Here is a 14,931-nt window from a genome sequence, read left to right on the forward strand (position 1 = left end):
AGCGGCTCTCACAGTCTGCGCCCTATAACGGCAAAGTGCCGACCTGACCCCCCTTCCAGGTGCGCTCACAACGCTGGACAAAAGCCTGAGCGGAGGGGACGCAGGACTCGGCGAGCTGAGATGAGAACAGCGGAGGTTGGTACCCGAGGCTACTCTGAAAAGGAGATAGACCGGTCGCAGACGAAGGAAGCGAGTTGTGGGCGTACTCTGCCCAGGGAGCTGTTCTGACCAAGACGCAGGGTTACGAAAAGAAAGGCTGCGTAAGATGCGACCAACAGTCTGATTGGCCCGTTCGGCTTGACCGTTAGACTGGGGATGGAAGCCGGACGAGAGACTGACGGAAGCCCCAATCAAACGGCAAAACTCCCTCCAAAATTGAGACGTGAACTGCGGGCCTCTGTCCGAAACGACGTCTGACGGAAGGCCATGAATTCGGAAAACATTCTCGATGATGATCTGGGCCGTCTCCTTAGCAGAAGGGAGCTTAGCGAGAGGAATAAAATGAGCCGCCTTAGAGAATCTATCGACAACCGTAAGAATAACTGTCTTCCCCGCTGACGAAGGCAGTCCGGTGATAAAATCTAAGGCGATGTGAGACCACGGTCGAGAGGGAATGGGAAGAGGTCTGAGACGGCCGGCAGGAGGAGAGTTTCCGGATTTAGTCTGCGCGCAGACCGAACAAGCAGCGACAAAACGACGCGTGTCACGTTCCCGAGTGGGCCACCAGAAACGCTGGCGAATGGAAGCGAGCGTACCCCGAACGCCGGGGTGGCCGGCTAACTTGGCAGAGTGGGCCCACTGAAGAACGGCCAGACGAGTAGGAACGGGAACGAACAGAAGGTTCCTAGGACAAGCTCGCGGCGACGTAGTGTTAGTGAGTGCTTGCTTTACCTGCCTCTCAATTCCCCAGACAGTCAACCCGACAACACGCCCCTCAGGGAGAATCCCCTCGGGGTCGGTGGAGACTTCAGAAGAACTGAAGAGACGAGATAAAGCATCAGGCTTGGTGTTCTTTGAGCCCGGACGATAAGAAATAACGAACTCGAAACGAGCGAAAAACAGAGCCCCACGAGCCTGACGCGCATTAAGTCGTTTGGCTGAACGGATGTACTCAAGGTTCCTATGGTCAGTCCAAACGACAAAAGGAACGGTCGCCCCCTCCAACCACTGTCGCCATTCGCCTAGGGCTAAGCGGATGGCGAGCAGTTCGCGATTACCAACATCATAGTTACGTTCCGACGGCGATAAGCGATGAGAAAAACGCGCAAGGGTGGACCTTGCCGTCAGAGAGGGAGCGCTGAGAAAGAATGGCTCCCACGCCCACCTCTGACGCGTCAACCTCAACAACGAACTGTCTAGAAATGTCAGGTGTAACAAGAATAGGTGCGGATGTAAAACGATTCTTGAGAAGATCAAAAGCTCCCTGGGCGGAAACGGACCACTTAAAGCACGTCTTGACAGAAGTAAGGGCTGTGAGGGGAGCTGCCACCTGACCGAAATTACGGATGAAACGACGATAGAAATTCGCGAAGCCAAGAAAGCGCTGCAGCTCGACGCGTGACTTAGGAACGGGCCAATCAATGACAGCCTGGACCTTAGCGGGATCCATCTTAATGCCCTCAGCGGAAATAACGGAACCGAAAAGGGACAGAGGAGGCATGAAAAGTGCACTTCTCAGCCTTCACATAAAGACAGTTCTCTAAAAGGCGCTGGAGGACGCGTCAAACGTGCTGAACATGAATCGGGAGAGACGGTGAAAAAAATCAGGATATCGTCCATGTAAACGAAAACAAAAATGTTCAGCATGTCTCTCAGGACGTCGTTAACTAGTGCCTGAAAGACAGCTGGAGCGTTAACGAGGCCGAAAGGAAGAACCCGGTATTCAAAGTGCCCTAACGGAGTGTTAAACGCCGTCTTCCACTCGTCCCCCTCCCTGATGCGCACGAGATGGTAAGCGTTACGAAGGTCCAACTTGGTGAAAAACCTGGCTCCCTGCAGGATCTCGAAGGCTGAAGACATAAGAGGAAGCGGATAACGATTCTTAACTGTTATGTCATTCAGCCCTCGATAATCCACGCAGGGGCGCAGGGACCCGTCCTTCTTCTGAACAAAAAAAACCCCCGCTCCGGCGGGAGAGGAGGAGGAGACTATGGTACCGGCGTCGAGCGATACAGACAAATAATCCTCGAGAGCCTTACGTTCGGGAGCCGACAGAGAGTATAGTCTACCCCGGGGGGGAGTAGTTCCCGGAAGGAGATCAATACTACAGTCATACGACCGGTGTGGAGGGAGAGAAGTGGCCTTGGAACGACTGAACACCGTGCGCAGATCGTGATACTCCTCCGGCACCCCTGTCAAATCACCAGGCTCCTCCTGTGAAGAAGAGACAGAGGAAACAGGAGGGATAGCAGACATTAAACAGGTCACATGACAAGAGACGTTCCAGGATAGGATAGTATTACTAGACCAATTAATAGAAGGGTTATGGCGAACTAGCCAGGGATGGCCCAAAACAACAGGTGTAAAAGGTGAACGAAAAATTAAAAAAGAAATGGTTTCGCTATGATTACCAGAGACAGTGAGGGTTAAAGGCAGCGTTTCACGCTGAATCTTGGGGAGAGAACTACCATCTAAAGCGAACAAGGCCGTGGGATCCCTTAACTGTCTGAGAGGAATGTCATGTTCCCGAGCCCAGGTCTCGTCCATAAAACAGCCCTCCGCCCCAGAGTCTATCAAGGCACTGCAGGAAGCAGATGAACCGGTCCAGCGGAGATGGACCGGAAAGTTAGTGCAGGATCTTGAAGGAGAGACCTGAGTAGTTGCGCTCACCAGTAGCCCTCCTCTTACTGATGAGCTCTGGCTTTTACTGGGCATGAAGTGACAAAATGACCAGCGGAGCCGCAGTAGAGACAGAGGCGGTTGGTGATTCTCTGTTCCTTCTCCTTAGCCGAGATGCGGATACCCCCCAGCTGCATAGGCTCAGAACCCGAGCCGGCGGAGGAAGGTGGCAGTGATGCGGCAGGTGGCAGTGATGCGGAGAGGGGGGCAACGGAGAACGCGAGCTCCCTTCCACGAGCTCGGCGACGAAGATCAAACCGTCGCTCTATGCGAATAGCGAGTGCTATTAAGGAGTCCATGCTGGAAGGAACCTCCCGGGAGAGAATCTCATCCTTAACCTCGGCGAGGAGACCCTCCAGAAAACGAGCGAGCAAAGCCGGCTCGTTCCAGTCACTAGAGGCAGCGAGAGTGCGAAACTCAATAGAATAATCCGTTATGGATCGATTCCCTTGACATAGGGAAGACAGGACCCTGGAAGCCTCCTCCCCAAAAACAGAACGGTCAAAAACCCGTATCATCTCCTCCTTAAAGTCCTGATACTGGTTAATACACTCAGCCCTCGCCCCCAGATTGCCGTGCCCCACTCACGCGCCCGTCCGGTAAGGAGAGAAATGACGTAGGCGATGCGAGCTGTGCTCCTGGAGTAAGTGTTGGGCTGGAGAGAAAACACCACATCACACTGAGTGAGGAATGAGCGGCATTCAGTGGGCTCCCCAGAGTAACACGGCGGGTTATTGATTCTGGGCTCCGGAGACTCGGAAACCCTGGAAGTGGGCGGTGGATCGAGGTGGAGTTGATGAATCTGTCTTGTGAGGTCGGAGACTTGGGCGGCCAGGGTCTCAACGGCATGTCGAGCAGCAGACAATTCCTCCTCGTGTCTGCCTAGCATCGCTCCCTGGATCTCGACGGCGGAGTGAAAAGGATCCGGAGTCGCTGGGTCCATTTTTGGTCAGATTCTTCTGTTATACACTTGAGTGAAGACCCAAAAGCGGTTTAACAGAAACAGAGTTCTTTAATGAGAAAACAGGAATGGCATAGATCCTCTTCCGACGTTGTCAATGGCACAATAGACTACCCGCAGAGAGGGCGACAAATGAAACATAAAGTCCCTCTGATGAATAGCTAGAGAGTCCCCGTCTTAGCAGCAGAGGAGAATAGCTGGGTAGCGGCGACAGGCTGCAGGTCGCTCTGGGTCGGTGCGGGTCACAGAGGAACGGTGGTACCTGATCACACATAGCATCAGATGAACTGGACACAGTGCAAACGAAAGACAGTTAGAAGTGTACAGGATGCACCTGCCAGGCAGACTCCGACAGGATAGGACAAGGAGGAAGCAAACGAGACGATAGCTTGCTTCTGGCATGAGAAACACAAACGAGAATCTGACACCGAAAGTAGCAGGAACAGAGAGAGAAATAGAGCCCTAATCAGAGGGAAAAAAGGGAACAGGTGGGGAGAGGGTGAACGAGGTAGTTAGGGGAGATGAGGAACAGCTGGAGAAGGAGAGAAAGAGAAGGTAACTTAATAAGACCAGCAGAGAGAGACAGAGTGAAGAGAAAGGACAGGAACAGACATAATAAGACATGACATTATCAATATGTTTTGACCATGACAGTTTGCAATCCAGGGTTACTCCAAGCAGTTTAGTCACATCAACTTGCTCAATTTCCACATTATTCATTACAAAATGTAGTTGAAATTTAGGGTTTAGTGAATGATTTGTCCCAAATACAATGCTTTGGTTTTTTATTATATTTAGGACTAACTTATTCCTTGCTATGCATTCTGAAATTAACTGCAGCTCTTTGTTAAGTGTTGCAGTCATTTCAGTCGCTGTGGTAACTGACGTGTATAGTGTTGAGTCATGCGCATACATAGACACACTGGCTTTACTCAAAGCAAGTAGCATGTCGTTAGTAAAGATGGAAAAAAGTAAGGGATCTAGACAGCTGCCCTGGAAATATCTGATTCTACCTGGATTTTGTTGAAAAGGCTTCCGAACACACTCTGTGGTGATTTAGGCAGGGAAATCTTTATCCACAATATAGCAGGGGGTGTAAAGCCATAACACATACATTTTTCCAGCAAAAGACTATGAACAATAATATCAAAATAATAACAATAACAAAACAGCACCCACAATCTTTTTTTCGTACATTTCTCTCAGTCAATCAACAGTCATGTGTAAGTGCTGTGCTTGTTCAATGTCCTTCCCTATAAGCGTGCTGAAAGTCTATTGTCCATTTTTTTTACTGTAAAATAGCATTGTATCTGGTAAAACAATTTTTTCCAAAAGTTTACTAAAAGGTTGGTTACAGGCTGATTGGTCGACTATTTGAGCCAGTAAAGGGGGCTTTACTATTCTTAAGTAAGGGATTAACTTTCGCTTCCCTCCAGGCCTGAGTGCACACACTTTCTAGAGGGCTTAAATTGAAGATATGGCAACTAGGAGTGGTAATATTGTTTGCTATTATCCTCAGTAATTTTCCATCCAAGTTGACAGACCTTGGTGGCTTGTCATTGTTAATAGACAACAATACTTTTTCACCTCTTCCACAAAATTACAATGCTTGTCTTTCATCATTTGATCAGTTATACTTGCTCTCACGCCTGCTCCCGCTCTTCCCGCCGGCGCTCTAGGGCGCCAGGCTGCCCTGCACTACACACTCCTGCCACCATCATTTACGCACACCTGCCTTCCCTGGTCACGCGCATCAGCGATATTGGACTCACCTGGACTCAATCACCTGTTTTATTACCTCCCCTATATTGTCAGTTCCCCAGCTCTGTTCCCGCTGCTGCATTGATTGTGATATGTCTGTGTTACCCATGTGCTGACGCTGTTCCTGTCTCGTTCCCTATTAAATGTTTGACTCCCCGTATCTGATTCGCCTCTCCAGTGTCATCCTTGTGACAGAATGCAGCAGCCAACACACAAAGCATCGGGGAGTACTGGCGTTCCGGTTGGTGATGATGTCGGTCCTGGGTCGCTGCCGATGGAACCGGGGGTGCTTAGCCAGCTCGTCGGGCTTCCACGCCCTAGCTGGCTCAAGAGGTTTCCTTGCCCAGGTTGGCTCGGAAGGCGCCCATCCCCATTCGGGCCTCAGCAGGATCGTCAGGTCTTGTTCGCCCAGCCGGCCCAGGAGTTTTTTTGGTTTTGTTATTGACGGGGTGGATTCTGCCGCCGATGGAACCGGGGGTGCCTAAGCCAGCTCGTCGGGCTTCCACGCCCTGGCTGGCTCGACAGGTTTCCATCCCACGTCATGCCCCACCAGATCATCGGGCTCCCTCACCGCAGCAGGATCGACAGGATCGACAGGCCGTTGTTTCCCAGCGATCCGTCCAGGACCAAAAGCTACATCCCTGTGCCTTCATGTCTCAACTCTTCGGAGAGGAATTATGACGTTGGGCTGTTTGTTCCTGATTCGGTTTGGCCTCAGGTCCTGGAATGGGCTCACTTTTCCAGGCTTACTTGTCATCCTGGCACTCGTGGAACTTCATCAATGCGTCTGGTGGTCCATCATGGTTCCTTATGTCTCGACCTTCGTCACCGCATGCATGGTATATGCGCAAAGCAAGACTCTGTGGCAAGCTCCGTCTGGCCTCCTACAGCCACTCCCTGTCCCTCATCGCCCCTGGTCCCATATTTCCCTGGATTTTGTCACTGGGCTTCCTCCGTCAGATGGGAACACCACCATCCTCACGGTGGTTGACAGATTCTCCAAGGCCGCCCATTTCATCCTTCTTCCCGAAGTTACCTTCAGCCAAGAAGACGGCCCAGCTTATGGTGCAGCACATCTTCCGAATCCATGGACTCCCGGTTGACATTGTCTCGGACCGGGGTCCTCAGGTCTCGTCCCAAATCTGGAAAGGCGTTCTGCACTCTTATCGGGTCGTGAGCCATCCTGTCATCTGGGTTTCATCCCCAATCTAACGGCCAGTCGGAGCGGCACTCTGGTGTCTTGTTGCCAGTAATCGCATCACCTGGAGTCAGTAACTGATCCTGGTGGAATATGCCAGGAACACTCTCCCCTACTTGGCTACTGGACTCTCCCCCTTCGAATGCTCCATGGGGGTATCAGCCCAGAGCAAGAAGTTGATGTGAACATACCTTCAGTCCAGATGTTCGTCCGCCGCTGTCGGCTTACCTGGAAAAGAGCTCGGCGGGTCTTCTCAAGACCACCTCCAGGTATTGTTGACAAACGGACCGCCACCGGACTCTGGCTGCTCGCTATCGGGTTGGGCAGAGGGTATGGTTGTCCACTCGGGACCGACCCCTCCGGGTAGATGCACGAAAAACTAACCCGCCCGTTTCATGGGGCGGCAGGGTAGCCTAGTGGTTAGTGGTTAAAGCGTTGGACTAGTAACCGGAAGGTTGCAAGTTCAAAAACCCCCGAGCCGACAAGGTACAAATCTGTCGTTCTGCCCCTGAACAGGCAGTTAACCCACTGTTCCTAGGCCGTCATTGAAAATAAGAATTTGTTCTTAACTGACTTGCCTGGTTAAATAAAGGTAAAATTAAAAATAATAATAATAATAATTGGTCCTTTCCCCATTTTTAGAGTCATCAGTCCCACAGCTGTTGCCCGTATCCTCTGTGATCACCCTATTTTTCATGTGTCCAGGATTAAGCCCGTGTCTCACAGTCCTCTGTCTTCTGTTCTAGGCCCATCCCACCCAGACGCCTCCTGAGGGTTCAACCAAGGGGCATCCTGGACCTGGCCCTCATTGCCGATTTTCACCGCCAACACCTCGGTCAGCCAGGTATGCACCCAGGTAGGACGCCAGGTGGTGTCCCGAGAGGGGGGGGGGTACTGTCACGCCCTGATCTGTTTCAAATGACCTTGTGATTGTCTCCACCCACTCCAGGTATTGCTTATTTTCCCCGGTGTATTTATCCTTGTGTTTCCTGTCTCTCTGTGTGTCACGACTTCTACCGAAGTCGTTGCCTCTCCTTGTTCGGACGATGCTTGGCGGTCGACGTCACCGGTCTTCTAGCCATCATTGATCCATTTTTCATTTTCCATTGGTTTTGTCTTGTCTTCCTACACACCTGGTTTCAATTTCATTCATTACCTGTTGTGTATTTAACCCTCTGTTTCCCCTCATGTCTTTGTCAGAGATTGTTTTATGTCAGTGTTGTTTATGTTTGTATAGGTGCGCGACGGGCCCTCGTACCCATGTTTATTGTGTATGTACATTTAGTGTTTGGAGCATGTTTAGTGGACATATATTAAAAAGACTCCATTACACCCGTTGTACTCTCCTGGGCCTGACTTCCCTGCCACCTATACACACGACTCTGACACTGTGCCACTTTGTCTTGTCTGTTCAAGTCAACCAGCGTGTTTTTCTCGTGCTCCTGCCATTTCTATTTTCTTTTGCCAGTCCTCCCGGTATTGACCCTTGCCTGTTTCTGGACTCTGTACCTGCCTGCCTGCCCTGACCTCGAGCCTGCATGACACACTGTACCTCCTGGAATCTGAACTGGTTTTGACCTTTTTCCTGTCCATGACCATTTTCTTGCCTACCCTTTTGGAATATAATACATATCAAAGAACATCTGCCTCCCGTGTCTGGGTCTGGCCTTGTGCCCTTATAGAAAACGTTCAAGGAACCAGAGTAAAACCTCCCTGCAACCTATTAAAATAAACATTCCCAGGACAGGCAAGACTTTCACTTTTGTTCTCAGAACATTTAAAAAACATGCAGTTTTACCAGTCAGGAAACGTATGGCTTTGTTCCCACAACCAATGTGAAACCAAAAACATTCTGTACGTTCCCAAAACTTCCAAGGAACCAAATGTGCTGTCCTGCCACAATAGGGTGTGCTTGAAAAAACAAGTAGCGAAACTATATCTTCCTCAAAACACACACACACACACACACACACACACACACACACGCACGCACGCACACACACACACACACGCACGCACGCACGCACGCACGCACACACACACACACACACACACACACACACACACACACACACACACACACACACACACACACACACACACCTACAGTCCACCCACAGTATACTCATTCTAAAGCTCCATACAGTATCTGTCCTGCATGTTGCTGTTCTATAAATACCAGCATGGCGTAGACGGTGATTTGCTGCCTGTCTATTAATACACTGGCTACCACCCAGCAAGCTTAAGATCTCCTCATACAGTATGGTACACACTCATACTCTAAGATAAAGTGTACAATCAAGAAGCTGAAAGGGCATTGTGAATTGAGTTGGTGAGCTGGTTGGTGGTTATTAAAGCTGTTTATGGTAGGCGATAGTCCTCAGTGGAAAGAGGGGATTTGAGCAGGACTGTGAGATATTCTCCTCTAAAACACTGGAGACTTGCCACCAACCACATGGATGAATCAGTTACCATGGCGATAACCACCAAAACATAGTGGAGGCACAGGGCTTCAGAGACACAAGCACACACAAAGAAGCACACACACTCATACCCGTAAACACACAACCACTTAAAGTTACTCTCAGAGTTTGCATGATTGATTATAAAGGGCTTGCTGTTATCATGTGCACTTATTAGCCCTAGGGATTCCCAGAAGGGGGACGACGAGGCCATTGAGTCATAGTAGCCTATCATGATTCTGCAGAATGTCTCACTGACCTGTCTTAAGCTCCAGGTGGAGTCTGTCTGTGTTGGGGTAGTAAGGTCGTGAGAGGTCAAGCCACATCATGAAGGTATTCCCCCTGCGGATGATGAGGTCATCGCCATAGTAACGGTCTGTGTGATGCTCCAGGCGGTTCAGACCCGTCTTGGTTTTCATCAGGTCTATGGACCGCACTGTCAACAACAGCTCTGAGACAGGGATATAATGAAGGAAGGCCATTTTAATGTCAACCATTTTGTCACAAATGCCACAACGTCTAGCGTAGTAATAATGATAGTTTTAAAAGAGTAAATTACCTTCGAGCTCACTTTCACCAGTGACTGGCTTGTCGCCATTTGTCCCTGCATTGTTGTCGACATCCGGGATCCCAGTCACGACCATATCTGTGATGTCATCATCATCGCTCAGTCTTTGACAGCAGCAAGGACAGATCTTACGCAACCATTGTCGACACGCCCCCTCCTCTGTGTTCTCCTCCTCTGGTTCCTCCTTCTCTGGCTCATCCTGCCCCCATCCCAATGTGACTGATGGGAACCTACCCACATTAGACAGAGAGTGTCTGACTGACAGCATTTCCACAGGCATCCTGAGAATTTAAAAAAACATAGGAGCATGTATTGTTGTAATTTTGCTTGTGCTTAGTACTCTGTCATCAATCCAGATCCATCCGATAACTTTTGAACAGATGTCGTTATAATTGGTCAATTTGCATCACAAATCAAATGTTGTGCTCGCATGAGTGCATGAAAGCTAACTAGCATCTCCTTATCATGTGTGTATGTTGTTTTCCTGTCCTATTGCTCCTTCATCTAACTCTTCATTCTTATCCAACTTTTTCATAATCCTCTTTGTAGAGGCCTATCCAGTCACTTCTTTAGTCCCTCTGAAAGTCTTTCCCACACTCTGTATGCATTCTTGCCTCTCACTAACTGTTGCTACATAGTGACAGATCACAGTCTCAATGAGGTAACACTGGAAGAGGGCCGGCTCATTCCTTACCTATGTGCCAATGAGGACAATCAAAGAAAGGAGTGGAGAAATGGAAGATAAATTATAGGCAGAGAAAGAAAGGAATGCTTCTTCTTCATTACTAATACACTTAACACCTCTGCCCTCAGACTGAGAAACAACTGGGAAAGGGAGAGTGAGAAAACATTACACTGATTATGAATTCATAATAGAAATTGAGCAACTGTTGAGATGTATAAGTGGAAAAGTGGGATATAGGAAATCTAACTAAAAATGGAAATACCTAACTACTGCAACAATAACTTGAATCCCGACACAAGCGGTATGCACATAGATATGTACACATACTGTACATTCAAACACATAATATGTACACACACACACAAACCATTAAAGACATACGGACACATGCTCATACATATACACAATGATAGGGTAAGAAGTACACCACCTGCCCCAGTGCCAAAAATATGAACGGGTTGAGGGCAGGATTGTACGGAATGGGAATGTGTTCCATTTGAGAATGGGTGAATGTCCAGCTTGCTGGGTGGCATTTAGCCATGTCCAGTAGACCTGCTCTGTGTTGTATCTAGCTTGTAAGTACAATATTATTACATACAGTGGACAGACGGAAATGTACAATTAATGAATTGCCGCTAAGTGTGGAGGAGTGTACCTCAGAGCTTGAGTCACTGCAGCTAAATATTTTTTTATGACATTTTGTGAAACAAGGGAGGGCCAGAAACCACACCCCAATGCAATTGAGGAATCACTTTCACTTATCCAGAGCTGAAAGAATATGCTCACCATCTAATCTGCCAGGAGTGAATGTTTTGCCTGTGGCTGTGAGCATGTTTCAGAAGTCTGTTGGTTAGGCATGGCTAGACTTTGACTGATACAAAGAAAGGAGTAGACCGTTGAAGCATGAACTCTCACCTGGTAGACGTGATTACATACAGTACTGTACAGCAGTCACTGTTGATAGGGTTTGCTCTCAGGCTTGGATACAGCTACAGTAGGTGGTATATGTGCAGTAGTGTCTAGTGTAGTAGATGTATGTATTTATATGGTAGATGTATGTATTTATATGATGAGGGTGGGACTGAAGAGAGAGGTTGAGATAGTCATACTGTAAGTCAAGTATTGTAGGCTGGTGAGGTGTATGCATGTGAGTGAACTCTTGCCTACAAGTGCTATATATACTGTATATATACATATATATTTATATTCCAGACTTTGCTATTATTGTTCTGAACTTTTTTAATTGCTTTATTTGGGGATTTGTGTGTATTGTTTTGTATTGTTAGGTATTACTGCACTGTTGGAGCGAGAAACATAAGCATTTCGCTGCACCTGCTATAACATCTGCAAAATCTGTGCACGACCAATAACAATTTATTTTTTAATTATTTGTTTCTTTGTTATTACCTTTCTGACATAATACTGCAGAAAACGAGCAATTAAAAATAGCAATTAAATAAGGCAGGTCACAAAATAACAGACCAATTCACTATAATGACACACAGTAAGCACTATATCATACAATAAGCACAGACAATAATCTAGCTAATTACCACACCGTGTCATACTGTTTTTTTTGTCCTTTTCCTTAGTCACCCTTTCTGTTCTGTGAAAATCTGTTTTTCTATTCTTTAAATTACAATGTTCTTCAACGTGGACAAATACATTTGTTATAAAGTTGGGAATCTATCTGACACTGAACAACTTGTATAGACTGCTGATAAAGCCACTAATTGATTGGCCAAACAAATTAGTTCAAGGTGCATGTTACTTTGCCAGAAGCCAATCACAGGTGAACCCCGACCAAAGACATAGTTTCATCTCCCATCCTTTTCCTCAAACTGGATGAGATGATCTGTGACTCACGGTGTGAACAGAGACATAGTGAATTGTATTTCACAATGTGTCAAACACCACTAAGTTTAAAAACAGCAGGCTATCTGGATGAGAATTAATTGAATTCATGAATCATGATTTTAACTGTCAGACATTTACAGATATTCACTTACTTTGTAATCCATGCGTTGAGTTCTCAGATGGGTTAGTGTTTGTTGAATCCCCACTGGCAGCCGCTGACTAAACAGTCCTGTGTGCAGGTCAAAATAATATTGCCGTTGTATGCTGTGCATGTCCTCTCTTCTTCACAGATTGTGCAGTCTTCACACTGTGTTGAACTACTTAGTATCCTCTTTGAGAGCACTTTTAAACTCAAGATTATGAGATAGACAGTAGAAAAACATTCCTTGCCTCCTCATTCTCCTCCCCTCCCTCGTCCATTGATACAGTATGAAGTCAGTCAGTCTGGGCACTTTCCCCAAATTGGCCCATCCCATTTCCCATAATAGAATCAGTTCAGTGGCGTATGTCCCGCTTAGTTGCTTACTGTAGCATTGTGTGTGCACATGTCAAACTATCTATTCAATGTCAAAATCTAAACCACGAATAGCCTAACTTGTGTCGAACCTTCAAACTAAACTTTCAGCCCACAGAGGACTTTCCCTTTTAACTTTCTAAAAGTAATAGACAATCTGATACTTTAAGCCAAAGTGAATGGCTACACACATTTCAACACAGAAGAAAACAGTGAACAAACAGATGACAATGATAAAAAGAGGATAAAGGGAGGAAAAGGCATCTTACACACACAGGGGATATGTCATGAGACTGTTCACATGAATGCAGTCATTTAATCAGACAGGCTTCTATGCAACATGTCTCTCTACCACTGTGCTGTCTGAACACCAGTCAAGACAAATGGTTCCAAATTTGACACCCCCCAAACACATCTCAGATATTCACTTGTGATGTCACACTCGCATCCATGTGAGCCCCTCAGAGTTGAATTTTCCATAAATCTTTAGTTTTTATGGAGCATGTTACTTGGACATTATTTAAAGACTCCATTTTACACTCCGTTTGACTCTCCTGCGTCTGACTTCCCTGCCTCAGTGCTGCTTTTGATACCACCGATCACCACATTCTTTTGGAGAGATTGGAAACCCAAATTGGTTTACACGGACAAGTTCTGGCCTGGTTTAGATCTTATCTGTCGGAAAGATATCAGTTTGTCTCTGTGAATGGTTTGTCCTCTGACAAATCAACTGTACATTTCGGTGTTCCTCAAGGTTCCGTTTTAGGACCACTATTGTTTTCACTATATATTTTACCTCTTGGGGATGTCATTCGAAAACATAATGTTAACTTTCACTGCTATGCAGATGACACACAGCTGTACATTTCAATGAAACATGGTGAAGCCACAATTTCCCTCGCTAGAAGCATATATTTCAGACATAAGGAAGTGGATGGCTGCAAACTTTCTACTAGCATATGTTTTGTCTACTCGGACAAAACAGAGATGCTTGTTCTAGGTCCCAAGAAACAAAGAGATATTCTGTTGAATCTGACAATTAATCTTAATGGTTGTACAGTCATCTCAAATAAAACTGTGAAGGACCTCGGTGTTACTCTGGACCCTGATCTCTCTTTTGAAGAACATATCAAGACTGTTTCAAGGACAGCTTTTTTCCATCTACGTAACATTGCAAAAATCAGACATTTTCTGTCCAAAAATGATGCAGAAAAATTAATCCATGCTTTTGTCACTTCTAGGTTAGACTACTGCAATGCCCTACTTTCCGGCTACCTGGATAAAGCACTAAATAAACTTCAGTTAGTGCTAAATATGGCTGCTAGAATCCTGACTAGAACCAAAAAATGTGATCATATTACTCCAGTGTTAGCCTCCCTACACTGGCTTCCTGTCAAGGCAAGGGCTGATTTCAAGGTTTTACTGCTAACCTACAAAGCATTACATGGGCTTGCTCCGGCCTTATGTCTCTGATTTGGTCCTGCAGTACATACCTACACGTACGCTACGGTCACAAGATGCAGGCCTCCTAATTGTCCCTAGAATTTCTAAGCAAACAACTGGAGACAAGGCTTTCTCCTATAGAGCTCAATTTTTATGGAATGGTCTGCCTACCCATGTGAGAGACGCAAACTCGGTCTCAACCTTTAAGTCTTTACTGAAGACTCATCTCTTCAGTGGGTCATATGATTGAGTGTAGTCTGGCCCAGGAGTGTGAAGGTGAACGGAAAGGCTCTGGTGCAACGAACCGCCCTTGCTGTCTCTGCCTGGCCGGTTCCCCTCTTTCCACTGGGATTCTCTGTCTCTAACCCTATTCCAGGGGCTGAGTCACTGGCTTACTAGGGCTCTTTCATACCGTCCCTAGGAGGGGTGCGTCACTTGAGTGGGTTGAGTCACTGATGTGATCTTCCTGTCTGGGTTTGCCCCCCCCCCCCCCCCCTTGGGTTGTGCTGTGGCGGTGATCTTTGTGGGCTATACTCGGCCTTGTCTCAGGATGGTAAGTTGGTGGTTGAAGATATCCCTCTAGTGGTGTGGGGACTGTGCTTTGGCAAAGTGGGTGGGGTTATATCCTTCCTGTTTGGCCCTGT

General features: G+C 47.2%; 1 protein-coding gene across 1 annotated transcript in view; it reads right to left on the bottom strand.

Annotated features, from left to right (window-relative positions):
* Positions 1–12,736, bottom strand: part of LOC135512938 (protein-glutamine gamma-glutamyltransferase K-like) — a 29,728-nt gene extending 16,992 nt beyond the window's left edge. The window contains exons 1-3 of the mRNA XM_064935474.1: positions 12,483–12,736; positions 9,780–10,069; positions 9,480–9,671 (exon numbers count right to left, since the gene is read on the bottom strand). Of these exons, the coding sequence (XP_064791546.1) occupies positions 9,480–9,671; positions 9,780–10,068 (481 nt within the window). The 5' untranslated portion in view covers position 10,069; positions 12,483–12,736. The remainder of the gene's footprint in view (positions 1–9,479; positions 9,672–9,779; positions 10,070–12,482) is intronic.
* Positions 12,737–14,931: the final 2,195 nt, after the last annotated feature.

Source organism: Oncorhynchus masou, chromosome 24 (genome assembly GCF_036934945.1).
Source record: "Oncorhynchus masou masou isolate Uvic2021 chromosome 24, UVic_Omas_1.1, whole genome shotgun sequence".
NCBI lineage: Eukaryota > Metazoa > Chordata > Actinopteri > Salmoniformes > Salmonidae > Oncorhynchus > Oncorhynchus masou.